We start from the raw sequence: 18,352 nt of genomic DNA, 5'->3' as shown, positions 1-18,352 counted from the left end.
AATTAAACTCCAAACACCACCACTCTGGTTAATGTAACAGTCCTTACACTATTATCAAGCATCCTTCACTCAAATTGGAATGTACTTCACACAATAAACATGACGCGTACCCTACTTCAAATTCAGGGAGGCTGAGCAACAATGTGGCACATCTTCACCACAGGAGACAATACAAGGGCTCAGCGTAACAGCAGCCTGAATTACAGTCAAGTCGTACCATGGTGACACAAGACAGACGCAATTGCTGATGGACCCTAACAAACTACATCGACTCTCAATACTATAATCAAAGTAATTGATATGTAAGCTATCACCACATTTGGAAGTATATCACTGTAATTCAGGTAAATTAATAAAAATAAGTTAACTTTCATACTATTCTCTTACCTGTCATCACACCAACTCTAGTAAGTGTACATGTTCACAAGCATCAACATCTTTAAGCTAGTTAACTAAATTCTACTTTCAGATACACCAAGCTTCATAGTCAAGCAAATCACTGAAAGGTGGGAAGACAAACACCTGTACATACAGAACCTCTTCTATTTTCAAAATTTTAGGGATCTCTGTAGACTTCTTTCTTTTCCTAAAGGCAGTAAAATTGCCAGAACAGCAAAACTATTTTTCAAGATGTTGGTACAGGGAATACCCACAAAAATCAGTATACTCGGGCTGAGACCTGTTCTTGCTGCACATGTCAAAGCACTTAAAACACTTCAGCTGGTGAAAGAGTTGGGTTGTTTTCTTGTTCTGTGAGGACTGCTCCACCTTATCTGTGTAATTTTCTACAAACTGCAGAAAACAGCATTTTTTCCAGACAAATGTTAAAGCAAAGTTATTAAAGCAGACAGTTACAGAAATTAAATACTAAAGAAGAAAATCTCTTAATGTGATACAACTATAATAAATACTGTTTTTCTCATAACAAGAGAGCTACCAATCTCAGCATGTCACCATTAAGACTGCTACTTAGCAAATTCCCCCATAAGTTATTAACAGTATCTTACTTGCATATATCTGTGGAGTCCTGCGTTCCTAATGCATATAATGAAGAACCAATTCTATTATAGTCATCTGCCACATCTAGAAGAACAAAAAAGCACTTGTTTTACTATTTCATTCCTCTTATTCCTGAAAATTTTGAAGTTCCTCTCTTTCTTCAAGAGTAGATGTTTTTCTAAAAGGAATATGCTTTAACATAAAAGCAGAAATAAAATTTCAATCATGTCACTTATTATGAAGGATAACTTCACACAATAAATGTGGTGCTCTCACCAAATCATGAAGTCCGTAATTTATCTAGAAATATTTAATATAATGAGCACCTGCTTCTGCTGGGTAAATTTATTGTGCAACTTTTATGTTTTATTTTGGTGAAAGGTGTACAAACTCGATGGCTGAAGTCTGAACAGACATCTGATTCTAAAGCCTAAAGCTATTTGGAAAAAAAACCCACAATCTAAGAATAACAAAGGATAAGTCTGTGTACCTGAGAGCAGAAAACTGAATGCAAAATCCAAACTGTAAAAATACAGTGCTATATGCACAACACCTCTTCTAGCACACACCTGATTTTCAGGAAATTCTTACCTCATCAACAAGCGGTCACTGGTTGAAGCAGCATTAGTGTTCAAGCATTTTAAACAATGAAATAAGAAGCAGGGTTTATAAAGATGGCTGCATAATTTGATCGGTGAGGTATTGCTATATAGTAATCATAAAAATAAAATCTTTGCACTCATGGCTTTTTTAAAAAGCATTTAGTATAAACTCAAGTGGAAGATGAAAATGCTAACAGAGCCATGCAATGACAGGAAAATATATTTGCTCAATATTTTTGAAGTTTATATGCCTTTAAGCAGTTTGGGTTTTTTTTTGTAAGTACCACAACCTTGTTTTAACAGATAAGCGGGTCACCTTCCAACCAATTAATTACTCCATACATCCCAAGGGAATCAGTGCAGTTGGTTACAGTGAATGGTATTAGAAAGCCATTAGCCTCCCCTTCTATTCCTCCCATTTAGACATAAAAATAGATTTTCTGCCGGAAATAGGAAGTCAGTATCTTTGCGAGCCCTGCAGCTCTCTGTCAGTCCTAAGTTATCCATAAACTACAGATTGCTCATTTCCAAAATAGGATTCCCAGGCCGTTGCTCTACTCCCCTAGCCAGAATTTCAAAAGGTGCCATTTGTCCCAATTTGCTGTTTGATAATATCAAAGTTGTCAATAAGCATCCTAGGCGATTTGAGTCTGAAAACCAGTAAAGCTTTGTCATGAGTTTGATCAATCCTTTCCCATCTGATCCTCTACAACCTAATTTCTAACAATTTTCTGGGTTCTACAACGTGAAAGTTTCTCACTGCCTAAATTCTGGCACCTAACTACCTGTGAATGAAGTTCAGTTTTCATTTTAAGAAAGCAAACACCAGAAACCATTTCAGGTGGGAACTGAATGAAGACAACACAGGGTCCCTTAGTACTTCACTAAGCCATAACAGACTCCCTCCATCTCCTACCACAAATACTAAAGCTACGAAAGACTCACTCTTCACACAACAGCAAGAGAAGCATCTGGAGAGCTTAGTAAATTCTTGGTTTAATACGTCATTCAATATCCACTTTAGAGTCCTTACCAATGGAGATTCATAAAAGGTTTGTGGTCTGGTTTTGTGTGAACTACATTACTGCATATCGCGGTTTAACCCTGGCCAGCAACTAAGCACTGCACAGCTGCTCACTCGCCTCCCCCCATCTCCTGGGGAGGAGAATGGGGAAAAAGGCAAAACTCATGGGTTGAGATAAGAACCGTTTAATAATTGAAATAAAACAAAATATGGTAACAACAACATTTGTAACGAAAAGGAAAAGGAGAGGGAGAGAGGAACAAAATCAAAAAGGAAAAAAACCAAGTGATGCACAATACCAATTTCTCACCACCCACCGGCCAATGCCCAGCCAGTCCCCGAGCAGCGATCCCAAGGCCCCGGCCAACTCCCCCAGTTTATATACTCAGCATGACATTCTGTGGTATGGAATATCCCTTTGGCCAGTTTGGGTCAGCTGTCCTGGCTATATTTCTTCCCGATTTCTTCTCCCCCTCCAGCCTTCTCGCTGGCAGGGCCTTAACAACCAAAAAGTCCTTGACTTTGACTTAGCAACAACTGAAAACATCAGTGTGTTATCAACATTGTTCTTATACTAAATCCAAAACACTGCACTGCACCAGCTACTGAAAAGAAAATAACTCTATCCTAGCTAAAACCAGGACACTGTAGATAGCAAAGACAGACTCTGTGAATCAGACAGAAACTTCAAGAAAGTAGACAGAATCTATTAGTTCAATTTTGCCTTATCTGGGCACAAAAACCTAAAATCATGCGCAATAAAGGTCAAATTTTTCCTGAGCTTCTCAAAACTCACTAATTCTAAACCAAAGATTTTCCATTTTCTCAAATAAATGCACTGCACATGAGAAAACTATCCAGAGTTTCCAGAAATCATGTTAGTTAGCACTCAGCTCAGGAGGAGAAATCAATGGCTAAATGGAAAATTTCACCTCAGTAAGAAAAGGGAACCCACAAATCAAGCAACATACACATTCCAAGTCTTCATTCTAAAAGGCTGCAAAATGTAAGCCTGGCTTCCCGGTCTAGAACTAATGGCCCAAATAGGAGTTTGCTGCTCAGCAAGGTAATGCAATGCCTACTGTGCCAAGAAATTGCACCCTGATGAATGCAAGCTCATCCAATCAAGAACAAGTTTGTTAGGAGTAAAATCACATATACTGTTATATTACCTATCTTTACACTTTAAAAACTAAGAGTCAGACTTCAAAAAAAAAATATTGCATGAAGCGCGTTCCTCTTCAAAGAGACAGCATGAAGAATCAAGATATCTTCAGTGTCACATTAGGCTTTCCTACTCCATCCAGTCTATTGCAGCAAAGGCTAAACTTCGAAAGCCAGATTAAAACTTAGACTATCCAAAGACTACACTTGGAGAAATTAATTCCCTTTTTGCATGCAAGAAGAAAACTAAAAATTACTGCTCCCCACAAACCACTTCTGTACACTTTAACTAGTATTATTTTCACCCTATAAAAAAACTCACTTTTATGTGATCTTGTCATTTTATCAGATTTGGCAGAGGCATCTTTGACTCTGTTGTGATATTCTACAAGGAATGTTCTTTCATGTTCAAAGAAGTCATCCACATCCTACCAAAAAAAAAAAAAAAAAAAAAAGAAAAAGAACAATTTAAAACCCAGGATTTCACTCACTCTGTACAGAGCAACTGCAGAGTAAATTTGCCTATACTGCTGTAACATGAAATACAATCTATTTTTATTGTCTAAAATGCCATTTCTGTAAATTGATTACTTATTTTATCACAATCTGAAGTTTTACGAAGAATTTCGTAAGAATTAAGAACTCGTAACAAGCATCTTAAAGGTCTAGATAACTAAACCTGAAGTGAAGGAAATAATTTCACTACTAACTACCACTTCAGTGACAGAAAAATAGAATAAATAAAAAGACATCTACCTAGAAAAAGGGGAGGGGGGGAAGACAGACACCCTGTGTCCACACAGATGCTGCAGACACAACAAAGACAGTATGAACACCTAGCTCAGAAATGTTGATATTGATGACAGATTTCTTTCAAGTTGGTAAACATAGGTAAATTTTAATATTTTCTGTATTACAATGAGATATTTGGTTTGTATTTATTTAAAAACCCCTCTAAAATAGCACAGATGCTCAATACCACAGAATAGCCTACAACATGAGCTTTGAACAATGTGCTTAGGAAAACTGCTGGTTATGTTGAGTTTGTATTTTTCTCCAAGTCATAATTAATCCATGGTTATACCCACTTCCCAGCAGTTTCAAGACTCAAGATTTTACAACTAGAAACTTTAGCTCCTCTAATTTGCTTGCAATTGTAAAGTTACCACTAGAAAGAAAGGAGATAAAAATCATCTGCAGATTTTATGCTTGTTATAAAAATAGTCTTTCGACTTCTGGAAAAGTCAAAATGAAATTGAATTTTCATTATTTTTTTTTTTCTTGGTCTCAGTTACATTCTGGCACCTACTGGGAAAAACTATCACCACTACTGCTGCTCTTAGCTTTGAAACAGTAGAAGCATACTACAAGGCTGGCCAATATTTACACTGTTCACAACTTCTGAGCTGCAGCAGTTTCAAAGCTAGTGTACCTTCCCACTATATAAAATGACAGGCTAGAACAAAAAACAGATTATCAATTACGTATGGATTCAAAAATGCTTAACTTCATAAAAAAAGTACTGAAAGCCCTCCCTCACAGAAACAATCTAATACCTCTCAGTTATCTCGCATCCAGGGCCACAGGTCCTTTCCTATGCTCTGCCTCTAATTCTTAAGCTAGATATCAATACAAAAAAAAAATATCCCTTTTTTGTAGTTATGTAAAATTCTTTTTCACTAAAAAAAGGGGACAACAATGTTAATACATTTTAGATCTTGATATGTTAAGCAGTAATCACCTTTACTCCTGAAACAATGACACCATCTGCTGATTTAACCATATTTTTAAAGAAGTCTTCAAGTTTCTCTTTCTTATTTTTCCCACGAACACTCAACTGAAAAACAAATTCATTTATCAAGTTAGTTCATTTTCTGGAGGCAAGAAAAGCTTTAAAAAAAACACCCAGAACTATATACCACAACTTGCTACTCCTAAACCAATTTTCCTGCTCTCTGCGTAGTCTTACACTCTGTATTAATGGGACAGGGCACCATGCACCCAGAATGACAGACTAACTCATTTACTGCACTGTTCTTTATCACCTAAAATACTATTCCAGTATATAAATATTTTTTTAAAAAAGCCCACACCTTCTAGCACCTGCACATAATACCAAATGTATAAGGCGTACATTTCAGTTATCAATAATACAGTATTTATCATACATGGTATAGCTGTTGAGCTAACCTAGTATAACCAGGTTTTTGCTTTTTTAAGTGTAGAATAGCAGATCTCTGATTTTCAGACCACAGAAGCATTTACCCCTCACAGCACTGAGGATGATGTTGGCTTCAGCCTCGTCACTCCCTTCCTGTCCATCTAAATTTGTCCAGTTTAGGTAAACTGAGTTCCTGAACCAGTAACCATTTCTACATCGAGCAACAAGAGGATCCTCTGTTAACATACTTGGAAGTTAAGCATGTACTCAATTGAGCCAGTCTTTGCAATGACTTCCTCATCACTCAATGCTGATTTCTGCGATTTTAAAAAGCAATTAAAATGTGTTTGCACAATATTAGCAACCACTAACTGCAACACCAAAGAGCTGTTATAAATCCAGAGTCCTCTCCATTACCTCAAAATTAGATAGTAACTCAGTACGTAACATGTGGATAGCCAAATTAGTCCAATCAATATCTAGGAAAAAAATTAACCAAATTTTCACCTACATTACTAACAATAAGGCTTTACTTATCAGAACATTTAATTAGAAATCCTCTCCAGCTTTGTTAGCAACAGTATTTAAACCATCGTTCCAAATCCTAAAAATTAGCATTCCATCTTTGTTGCATCATCCTTCCCCACAAAAAAAAAAAAAAAAAAAAAAAGTCAGAGTGGACAAGTATAACATCACACAAAATCCCCACCAAAAGCTAACATTTGTAATCCAAAACACAGTGGATTCACATTAGTATTTTTGATGCTGAGGCTACAGCACATAGTGCATTTGGTTCCCCAGGTGACAGGAAAATGAACACCTACAGACTAAATGAATTTCTAACTTTTACAATACAAGTATGTCTGGTATGAAGGAATTGATGCAATTTGCTCCAGGAGGTAAAGCCCTCTTAATCAATTTTCCATCCTACCATAAAAGTACATCTTGATTTTTCTTGCCAGCAACTCAGTTTTCAATACTCACATCCTGATTATATTCCAAGAATACATGGAAATTTAAATCTTTTCTCAAAATAGGATGTGCTGCCACGCGACACAAAAACACTTCATGCATTGCAACTGTCTTCTTGAATATTGCCAAATATTCACTGAAAACAAGAAACAAGATTTACGTAAGAATTTCACGTGAAGCAATTAAGTTTGATAAGCCTACTGAGCAGCTTTTAGAGACCCTCAGTAAGGATACAAAATTATAAGTTGATATAGTAGAGGTTATCACTACAATATTTTACATATACATAAATAAATAGTACAATGTTAATACTAGGGGGAAATTTGAAGCCCGAACATATTACAGACTTTTAATGAAGACTCAACAAATACATTCTAATTTTTAAGGCTAGCTAACACAGACTGGTTTGCTCAAAGTGTAACCTCATTTAATTGTCCTTTCCCCACACCCCAAAAAATCAAGAAATTAAGATACAGACTACAGTCACTAAACACTATGTAGCTGATGTGCAAATTCCTTCCTCCCCATCTCCATCCCCTTGCCTATTTGCACCCTCCTTACTTATTTAAATGTTCACGTAGTTTTGTTAGCTGTTTAGATAGCTGTGTTTTATTCCATGTTAAAGCACCTAGCCTTTTTGGGCCGAAGCTTACGTGGATGACTTGCTTCATAGTGGTTCTAAAAGTGAAATTAAATGCTGCATTTGGTAGGTACAACCAAAAAAAATAATCAAGTTTAACCATGACAATCGCATAGTTGCCCATTTCAGCCAACTCATTAAAGCAATTACTCATTTGTGATTTAATTAAGAGGAAGGCATACTTATCAATACAAGTTTACTAGAATTAATTTTGCTTTGCAAATTCATTAAGACGTAACTTGTCTAGAAATGAGGAAGGGGCTCTCTTCCCCATTCTGACATCAAATGGTGAAATGATAATCAACACTTTTGCTTCCACTATGTGCAAGGAGGGTAAGATTTACATACCAGCAAAACAGCAGGGCCAGTGTTGGGAGATGTTTGATCTCAGTGAGAGTAGTAGTCATTCAGTGAAGACAAAAAAGGAGGATGCAGAGGATGGAGGTGGCAGTAGAAGAAACCCAAAGTTTTCTGTGTTATCCAACCCCTAACCAGACCACAAGAGAATCATGATCAGGGCCGCTGGAAAACCACAGATTCTTTAAAATCTATAGTGTTTTGCTAATTTCCAGTTTTCTGCATATGAAGTGTATATCTACTCTGCCATAAATTATGTAGTACATAACACTAACACAGAGCTTTTTCAAGACATTTGCTCACAGCAGCTGGAGTTCGGAGAGAAAGCAGCAGTTCTAAGAGTTCTATGTACTTTTCTTGCCAATTCAGAGCTCTTGATAGACGCAGTCTAGAAGCAGCGTAAATATACACTTGAAAACTGAAACCAATGACAGGAAAAAGATCAAAGAAGTGAATGCATGATAAGGAAAGTGGATGAAGCAAGGAGAAACTTCACTGTGTAACTCAATATGGAACAAAAAAGCCTTAGAGCAGATATTTCAATATACATTAAATTCACAATAAGGGAAAAATATTATTTTCAGGAAGTATATTCTCCTTGTGCAAAAAAAAAAAAAGGGAGCATCAAAAGTATTTTCTAGTAACCTCTGTATTTCTTGAGGATTAGAAAGTTGGCATTTATGTTTACAGTACCAACCACATGCAGAAATCCCTAGTTCAATCACAGTATGTATAAACCTTAAAGTCTCATTATGCTTCTAAAATGTGGAACCAGAGCTAAAAAAGATAGAGGTTACCTCCTCCCTTTGCAGGTGTTCTGTGAAGAAAAGGATCTAACTAGTTTTTCCCTTATGAAAGGATTGCTCAAGAACAAGCTGATTTTTTTTCCTGTTTCAGAAGATCTTCCATGAAATTATTTCTACAATTTTCCTAATGGCTCTGATCATGATCACTAAGATAACCCTGGTTATGCAACAACTAGATTCTCAAGCCTGTCCCTCACAGAGAACCATTCCAGTGAAATCAGAAACACAGGACAGCAAACAGCACTAAATGTTGAGGGATATAAAAAAATACAATTAAAAAGTAGTAATCAAGTCTACATACGCCTCCAGTTCTTGTTTCATCTTGGTGAATTCTTCTTTAGTCATTGATCCTTCCCCTTCTCCAAGTTTCTGCAACTTCTCCCTTGAGGCATCAAAGTCAGGCCTGGGTGGTGCTGGTGGAATCTGGAATTGAATCACATTTTTTTTAATCGCTCATCTTCTCAGCCAAACAACATCCATTCAGTACAGGAACTGTAGATTGCCTGCAGCTTTTTAATATATAGCTCTCTCTTTCATCACGCATTACAGCACTTATGAATAAAGTCATGAGTCAGACATGCTGCATTACTATACCAATGTTGGCCAAGTGTCTGTGAAGATTACTAAAGTATTAACTAGTGGCTTCAGTAGTTTAATTACCACCTAGCTTTCCCATTACAATGAATTAAAACTTGAAATCATTACTTTATAATTAGTTTTGTTTTAGCTTATTTGGTAAGGACTATTTCTTGTTCAAAGAAAACAAATTAATTTCACAATTGTTTTCACAATTCGTAACTCCCCAAAACTTAAAACCAAAAAACCATTCCATATTGTTTGCAGGCACTAGCTCTTTCTTGCAGCACCATTCACATTAAAGATATATCTGTGGAAATAACGAAGCACACAGTAAACAAGCCTCTAGGTTGATCTTGTAATACAGTACATTAGCATTGAAAGAGAAAACATTGCATTCAAGCTAATCCTGAATTGCTATCGGTAAAAGGGACACAGAACAAAGCTAAAATATGCTTAAATTTTAGCTCACCGATGTTTGTCCATTACATTAATGAATTAAGAAAAGAAAAATCCAGCATCTACAGTTAACTGTCTGAAACTAGTTATTACCCCCCTGAAGGTCTAGTCACTTAAAATAGCTTTTCTGACTAAAAAAAAAGACTAGCTCAAGAATGGTATGACACATCACAGATTACATTGATCATAATGTACCCACTAGTCAATGATAAATATGTGTTTACCTTCCAAGTCAGTAGACATCCCCCCAAACACAAAATGAATACTTGACTTTCACACCAGGATGACAAACGTTCCTATTTGCAATTCAAGTATGAACAGCAGCACCCATTTTTAATAGGAAGTATCATAAGGAGACAATTTTGGGACCTCTGTTGCCCAGAGGCCTGAAATAAACTTCAAAACATAAGTTTTTGTGTATTAAGGTTCTCTGTAGTTCTAGATGGTATTTGTGTTGGTTTTTTTCCCCCTCCAACTAATTGATGGTAAAATGATTCTGATCTTCATAATGAAAACTGGAAAAGTCTAATCACTAGAGTTCAGTTACTGCACTCTGCTATTCCAGCTAAAACAAAGGCAACATGAAACTTAATTACAAGTTAAACATTAGCTTGCAAAAACAATATCACCAAGTTATACAGTTCACCTATCTCCCACACTTTTAACAGACTGGACTAAAAATACACTTGGATACAGAGTAAACTACTCACTCCTTGGGAGTGAAAGACAAGAAAGTATGACAACCTACAGGAACTTTCCTCCAAGCTTGCTTCAACTATTAATTTTGTGTAATTGCATAAAATGGAGTACTGGAGATCTGATCTTAGAAGGAACGAACATTTGCCATTTCTATTGCACATAAAAGCACTCGTAAGTACTTTTGATACAGCCAGCCAACAGAAAACAGTGTACACAAACCAAAAGAGCTGCACGATACTTACGATATAGCCAGCATAGTCCTCGTTCTCAACAAAAGAATCATGAAGCCAAATGAACTCTTCATGTTGCCGGACAACAGAAAATTCATTTTGTTTGAAATTTGGTAAGGAACTCTAGAAGGGGAAAAGGAGTAAGAATTACAAAAAAGAAAACCAATCACCACCATCACCACCCCAAAAAAAAACACAAACCAACAAACCCAAACACCAAAACAGAAAAAAAACCCACAATGTTTTTCAATACCATAAGAAAAACACCTTAAAGGAACAACAAAAATATCCCTGTAAAAATAAGCCAATCATCCAAGTAAGGATTTGACAAAAAAAAAAGTTCATATAGCAGTAATTACCCATCTTGATTAGTGCAGCAATCAATTGGAATGGGCTGTCCAAAGAGGCTGTGGAGTCTCCAGCCTTGAAGATATTCAAAACCCAAATGCACAAGTCCTGAGCAACTGCTCTCGTTCCCCCTGATTTAATAGTGGGGACGGAACTAAATGATCTCCAGAAATTTTATTCAACCTTAACTATTCTGTGATTCTGCAATCAATAAACATTCAAAACAAAAAAAGCAGCAAAACCAAAATCCAGCAGTAGCTAGAAATGATTCTTCAATGTAATTCCATTATGAAATACATCTGAAACTATGGCTAATTAATAAAAAATATACTGAAGAATACTGAGGTATATTAAAAATTCTACCTGCAAATACGCCTATTAATAAGCATGGGAATAGCATGACAACACATCAGTACAAAAAGCTGAACATCACCTTTTTCTAAATAGTTTTTTAACCTCAACTTTTTAGCGATCTTTTTCTTAAGCACTGCAGCTACACAGTCTCTTAAAACATGAGATAATGCTCCTTTAATTTCCTTTGGATTGTGTTACACTTTTTTCAATAAGCAGAAGAAAATGTTTAGCACAAACCCAGGCTTTTACCTTTGTATGGACGGTGAATTTCACTTTGTCCCTCTCACTGAGTGCATCTGAGATATCCACTTGCAGAGCAGCATCAGTCTGGAGATCTACATTTATTGCTCTAAGCTAAACAAAGAAAAAACTATTTAGCTTAGATTTTAAAAAACAAAAAGTTAATTATACTTCCCTTAACATCCCTCGAGAAGAATCCTGATGCTGTAATGCTGAACATCCTTAAAAGACAAGACAGATTATAAAAGCCCCAACATTAAAACATTATTTCCAGCAGAAAAAGAAATACCAGCAGTATTCCTTATGGCACACATGACCATACAAATAATTTCCTTTACCATACTCCTTGTTAGTGCACTATTTTTGTTTCTGTGTATGGTCAAGACAAAGTACATGTATGGACAGCAGCAAATTCAGTAGTTTTTTCTCTGCGTTCCCACCACTCCCCTGAACTGACAACCTGCTTTAAGTAAACATTCTTGTAAAGGTACTAACAGTTGGAAAGGTACTTTTAAGGAGAAAAGTGGTCCTGTATTTCAAAGAAGCAGGAGCTATTAAAGACCTGGTTTACTCACATTGTCTTACACTATTCTTTTGTTTAAGATGTCCCATGATATACTGAAAAAGCTTAAACAAAATGATATCCTGAACTTCACAGAGCTACGTCTCTTGGAAATATTTTTCCACAAGACACGAAACCTGAACTCTCTCACAAAATAATTCCGAAGTTACACTGAAAAGAAAATGAGATAATGATCAAATGTAAAAAACCTGAAAGATTATCTCAGCACTGCAACGTTTGGCAGTAACTGGGCCAAAGACTTCAACAGTAGTTGGTGAAACTAACTCATCTAAACCCCAAATTCAAATCCCTTCACCTTTGCAGCATTGTTGTGCTAGAGCAATTTGTCCCACGACAGTTTCATTATCAGGATCAATAGACATTTAGAATATGTTTACAAGTACTAAGGCTAACTGAAATCTTCTCCAACTGCATTGTCAAAAATTATTTCAATGTCATGCTCATGAATAGTGAGACACTGTTTTCTTTGATGTTGCATTTTTTTCTAGAAATATCACATTCTACAGTACAGAAATGCTCTTCCATACAAAGATACAGACTTTTTCCTGCAAAATTTTTCAGGACTGAATTTTGAAGTCCGTGCTCAAATATCAGCAACACAAAGTACAAAGGTTACACACGAGCAGACTTTGAAGGTAATGCTGCAAGGTACTGTAACAGCTCTAGGAGAGAAGCATCAACTGCCACATCTTGTTTTCCCAGGTTATCTTAATCCTGATCTTAAATCATAGTGGCCAGCTCCCACTCTAGTTTTCTTGTTAACCTCAATACATGGACAACTTTGCTGCTTACATAGCAGCAACCAGACTAATATATCTTAGAATTAGCATATTAAACCAAAATCATACAGTCTAGCATATTCTGCTAGGCTAGTAAAATGTAGCAGTTCAATAGCTACTACACAAACAGTAACAAGCTTTTCCATACAGCAAAGCTGGAAATCATTAAAACCACCAGGGTAACATATTCACACGCATGGTTCAGGAATCCCTTTTTGTTTTGTCTTCCCAAGGTTTAGGGGGTCACTGCCTCACACAAAGGCATATTATCATGCAACAATCCACTGCAGATCACTTCTCAGAGGCAGAATCTCTTAGCTCCTACTGTGTTTCCAATGTGCTTAACGTCTAATTTAGGAAAGAAAAATATAATCTGACATACCGATGTCTGCCTTATGCCATGACACCACATTTTTCAGCTTGTAAAAAAGTTTTTAGTGGTTACATTGTCGGGGGCACTGTTTGTTTTCTCTGGTCCTCCAGAGTACATTAATCTCAGCAAATAATCTGGATTATCTAAATGGTTATTTTGTAGTATTTCACAGGTCACAGAAACTAATAAAATGCTTTTTTCTTCTGTATTTTAAAAAGTAGTACAATCCAAAATTCTAACATTCAGTTTAAGAGCTGTCAAGTTTGTCACTGGTCTATATGCAGTCTCTAGTGCAGCACACCCTGGCCATACACACTTCTCACAACTTTAGAAACAAAATGCTTATCTGTGCTGAGAAAATTAATAACTACCTAAACACGACTACTTCACTCATGATATACAACTGTAAAGGACTGTTTAATTTATACTGAGTTAAGTTTGTAACCATTTTGAAGAGCCTAATCATATGTTAAATTATGCTGTGTAGCCTGACTGCCAACAGGGAACATTTTCATCTGCAATGGTAATGAAGCATTTATGAAAGGTGTCAAAGACAATCAGAAAGTTGAAGGACTTTAAATGTATTCATGTGACACAACGGTTCAAGTTGCGTTACTGGGAATTAAATTCACAAACATCATCATCACACAACAAACTTAAGCAATCTCTTCATCACTACTTCCAAAAGAAAACCACCTCCAATGCATGGTTTTCTAGTCACGATGGGAAAATGAAAAAATAAAATGCTACAAAACCTGATCTGGATGAAAACTGAAAGTACCTTAAATTCTGGAAAAAACGGAGGTTGCATAGAGTCCCTTTGTATCTACCTCCCTGCTCCTCCCCCCTCCCCAGGTCTAATACATTCAACACAGCACAGTAATTTTATGCTTAGATACATACTCTACGCCCATGCTGAACTACTTGCAAAACAAAAGCCAATTTAGTTTAGCTGTTTTCCAGTTTCCTATGCTATACCAAGAAAGTATCTGTTTTATTCAAAGGGTCTAGAAAATACCAGAAGCCAAAACCAGGGCTAAGCAGTATCACAGTATTAAAAGAGAACACAACACAAGGAGAAGCTTTAGCACCTAAGCTCTTACTCAAGGATCAATTATACTTCAGATGATAGTGGAAGGAAGCTGGAAGAGACAAGAGGAACAACCAAACATAACATTCCTCTGTAAAGTCATCTGCCAACAACAGTAACTTCTGTATTCTAAGCTCTTTCAAAAGTGTTAGAGAAAAAAGACCCTTTCTTCAGTGGGGTCTTTACAGGCAGATAAATACACAGAGCAAAAGAAACAAATTATACTTCTACAAGATTACAAAGTATCTTCACAGCATTAAGTTTCTAGCAGACCTGTTGTAAAGGATAGCTCATTTCCTCTAAGCGAGTAAAACAAGCGCATTAGCCAAGCCCTCTAAAGTTTATATAGATATAAAATACACAAGACAGTACTAGCAGAACAATACTATATCACCTTTCAAAGGGCGTATTGTTTACATTAGAGACAGCACAAAAAAAGGCCTAACAGGAACAGAGTTACTCAAAGTGAACTCAATACTATGTTGCTAAGTGAGATTTAGAAAAGCAATTCCCTCAAGTTCATTTTAAGCCAACCATTTATAATAAGTTCCTTCTACAGACCACCCACTGCTGCTTCCTCAGAGATGATTCTCAGTGCTCTGTTTTACAATTCTTCAGAAAAGGCTCCATATGGTATAACACAATTGTTTGAGAATTACCGTTCTGTGTGGCATCAGCATAATTTCAAGCCCTCTTTTCATCTCATCATCCCCACATCAAACTTAACACAACTGTAGCTGACCAACATGATTCTGAAGAGTTAAAAATGCAGTTGTCATAGCAATACCTAAATTCTAGAGGGGAAAGAGTACTGATTTTCAAAACTAAAAGCTCAACTACTCTAACCAGAAGTTGCCATCCACACTTTCAAACAAAGGCTTGACCTGCTCATTTTTTAATCAGAGGAAGGTGACAAATCAGAACCAGGGAAACACTTTATGAAAAGCTGTTTATTTTTACTACTGCTACTAAGAAACAAAAAAAGTTTTTTTTTTTAAAGCACAGCAAATCCATTCATAAACAGAATAACAGTATTGCTTTTGATGAGATTTTCTGTATCACAATCAAAATCATGCATATAAAAAGCTGGGTTTAACCCCAAGGATTTACAGCAGTGAAAAAATTAAAACCTCAGAGTGATTGAAAATAAAACCTAAAAAAATTAGGGAAAGGCAAAGGGTGCTGTTGTCGTTTAATTCCTCAGTGCTGGATGAAGATGGAGGGAAAAAAATAAATAAATAATAATAAAAAGGCTGCACTTGGCCAACCGAGATGATGTAAGTTGTCCAACAGCACAAACAAGACTGCTAAGAGATTTCTTAAGGCTTTCAAATTACCCTGTGAACTCCGACTACCTGTAGGTTTAGAGGGAAAATTGATAACCAACCAATACAACAAGTTTCACATGAGATCAGATCTGCATTGCTATGTTCTACCTGCACCTTCAGACAAAGACAACTGCACTTCAATGCCTGTTCATAAATAGCAGGGACAACCTATGTAAAATACAACTCCATAGTTAACAAGTTCTTCAGTCCTTGTTCTGAACACACTCAAAGGACCACAATTCCCATATCTCTTTTTTAACCGGTGTTCTTACTAAAGTAGCTGTATAATTAAAGGCAAAAGCTCTACAGTGGCCAGCATTGGCCTAATACAATACTAGAATTCCTCTTTTTGATTTCTAGTCATAAACTGGAGCATAAAATGCACTGAATTTCTATCATGTGCATACAGTCAAAAAGTACTTAACATCATATCTGACACCTGAGTACGGCACCCATGACAAAGGGGTATACCAACAGAGCGGTTTTCAGATTTTGTATTTTTAGTAATATGCTGGATGTAGTCACTTTACTACCCAGCAACAGCCAAGGCAACCCAAGCCAACTCAGAAGTCGCTCTCCTACCTTGCCCAGAGCCAGTCTTTCTGAAGAAACTAACTGATGGGGGTAATTGGTCTGAGTAAGTTATACAAGATTAGCTGATTTGTTGCTTAAGTGAGGCAGGCAAGTTAAAGATGGATGCAGCAGCCAGATGACAACTGAAGGCCACAAACAGCAGGGCAGAGAAAAAGGTTTTCTCAGCAAGCAACATAATTTGTGGCATCCTGTCCCAACAAGAGAACTTCTTTGCAATAAAGAGTTTATTATGCAGCGTGTGCCTGCCATGTAGACGTCCCATTGTTATCTATGGGAGAGCCTCCAGGCCCCAGGAGAGGAGGGAGGGCAGCAGTTCCACCTAGGCCCTGGCCCTCCATCAAAGATGGAACCCGGTGCTCCCCGCACGGCTGGCCGACCCGCCAGCCCCACAGCCCCGCCGGGGCGGGGGTCCCACCCGTGCGGGGAGGGGCACGGGGGGCGCACACGCAGCCCCTCCGGAGCCCGAGGGAACTGCCCTTCCAAAACTTGGGTGACAGAACAATGAAAGACCCAGGGCAGAGCCCCCTCAGGCCGGCAGGAGTTCCAGAGGCTGCGCTACTTCCACCTTAGCGGGCAAGGGGCCCGCAGCCCAAGTGCCCGCCGCCGCCCGGCATCCCGGCTCCCGCGGCGGGCTCGGGCCCGGCCGCGGCTGAGGGGCCTCCGCCGGAGGGGGCCAGCCCTGCCCTCCCCACCCAGCCCCGGCGCCGGGGTCCCCGACGCCTCCCCGCGGCACTCACCCCTCGGTCCTCCTCCGAGAGGAAATCTGGGCCGTCGTCCGAGCCTTCCTGCTGGGGGCGAAGGGGAGGAGGCGGAGCGGGCCGCGGGGGCGCGGAGGGGCACGGCCGGCGGGCAGAGGGGGAGGGGGGGAGACAAAGCGCACAGGTTAGCGACCCGGCCGCACACGCCCGCCCCGCCCCGGCACCGCGGCCGCCCCGAGACCCACCATCATGGCTGCTCGCAGCGCTCTGCGCCCGCCGGCCCGCCCGGAGCCCAGCGCCGAGGCGGGGCTGCGGCGCGCGGGGGCGGGGTGGGGCGGGGCGCCCGGGCGCGCGGGGCGGTGGCGGCGGCGGCGGCGGGGAGCTGCACCTCTCGCGAGGGAGCGGAGGGCGCGGGCCGCGCGCGCCTAACCCCCGCCCCGGGGCGGGGGCCGCTGAGGGAGCGCGCGGGCGGGGCAGCGGCGGGGAGGGGGCGGCCGCCGGCCCGGGGCTCTCGGCGGGCAGGGGGGAGCCGCCCGCCGGCGGGGAGGTGGCGGCCGCCTCGGTTTCCCCAGTTGCTGCCGGGGTGTGCGCTGGCCCGTGCTGCGGCGGCCGCGCTCCTGGGGCTTCGCTGCCGGGTCTGGCGAGCAGCGCGGCCCTGGCGGGCACAGCGCGGCCGCGCTTCGGCGGGGAGCGCTTCCCCCGAGCGCTGTGCACAAGCGAGAGCTTTGCACAAGCAGAGCTCGGGCGCCTGGCACGCCGAGAGCGAGTGTGCAAAACCTCCGAAAATGCGCGTAACGGGGACAGATGCACTGCCGGCCCTGGGCCTTAATCACAACCGATGGCTTCCGTGCTGGCCTGTGCCTCGTCCCATCGTTCCTGTCAGAGACGCACTTCGCAGCACCAGCCCTTCGCCAAGCGTGTGTGAAAGACACTACGCAATCACACAGTGCTAGAAATTAAGTGGTTTCTAATGTGCCTTTGATTTATGGGCAGCTACCTGACTCAGATTGATGACTGCCTTTCACTCAGACCAAGAAATGGAGGCATTAGAGGCCCTTTTGTCTAATGACAGCAGAAAACACCAGCATCTACAAGCTAAACTGAACATACGCGTGGAGGGTGGGGAGTCCGTGCCTGGGACTGCGTTTTGGTTTGGATCAGAGCTAGAACAGCCAAGAAACAGCCTCAGGGTGGGGTTTCATGATCATTGTAAACTGATCTAAGTGTGTGCCATTGCCAAGAGATGGTGGCAGGTGTGGACATTAGCGCTCCCATG

General features: G+C 39.7%; 1 protein-coding gene across 2 annotated transcripts in view; it reads right to left on the bottom strand.

The window, feature by feature from the left end:
* The window catches only part of SNX6 (sorting nexin 6), a 29,408-nt gene extending 11,980 nt beyond the window's left edge, over positions 1-17,428 (bottom strand). Inside the window, exons 1-9 of one of the 2 annotated variants that reach the window (XM_056346661.1) lie at positions 17,322-17,428; positions 17,116-17,163; positions 11,641-11,745; positions 10,702-10,812; positions 9,027-9,148; positions 6,935-7,058; positions 5,531-5,626; positions 4,112-4,217; positions 1,008-1,083 (exon numbers count right to left, since the gene is read on the bottom strand). In XM_056346661.1, the coding sequence (XP_056202636.1) occupies positions 1,008-1,083; positions 4,112-4,217; positions 5,531-5,626; positions 6,935-7,058; positions 9,027-9,148; positions 10,702-10,812; positions 11,641-11,745; positions 17,116-17,163; positions 17,322-17,327 (794 nt within the window). In that variant the 5' untranslated portion in view covers positions 17,328-17,428. Of the gene's footprint in view, positions 1-1,007; positions 1,084-4,111; positions 4,218-5,530; positions 5,627-6,934; positions 7,059-9,026; positions 9,149-10,701; positions 10,813-11,640; positions 11,746-17,115; positions 17,167-17,321 lie in introns of both variants that reach the window. The other variant, XM_056346660.1, reaches the window with a different exon arrangement.
* Between the last annotated feature and the right edge of the window lie 924 nt (positions 17,429-18,352).

Source organism: Falco biarmicus, chromosome 7 (assembly GCF_023638135.1).
Source record: "Falco biarmicus isolate bFalBia1 chromosome 7, bFalBia1.pri, whole genome shotgun sequence".
In the NCBI taxonomy this organism is placed as follows: domain Eukaryota; kingdom Metazoa; phylum Chordata; class Aves; order Falconiformes; family Falconidae; genus Falco; species Falco biarmicus.
The sequence above is the reverse complement of the archived record's forward strand: the minus strand, read 5'-3'. Positions and strand labels throughout refer to the sequence as shown.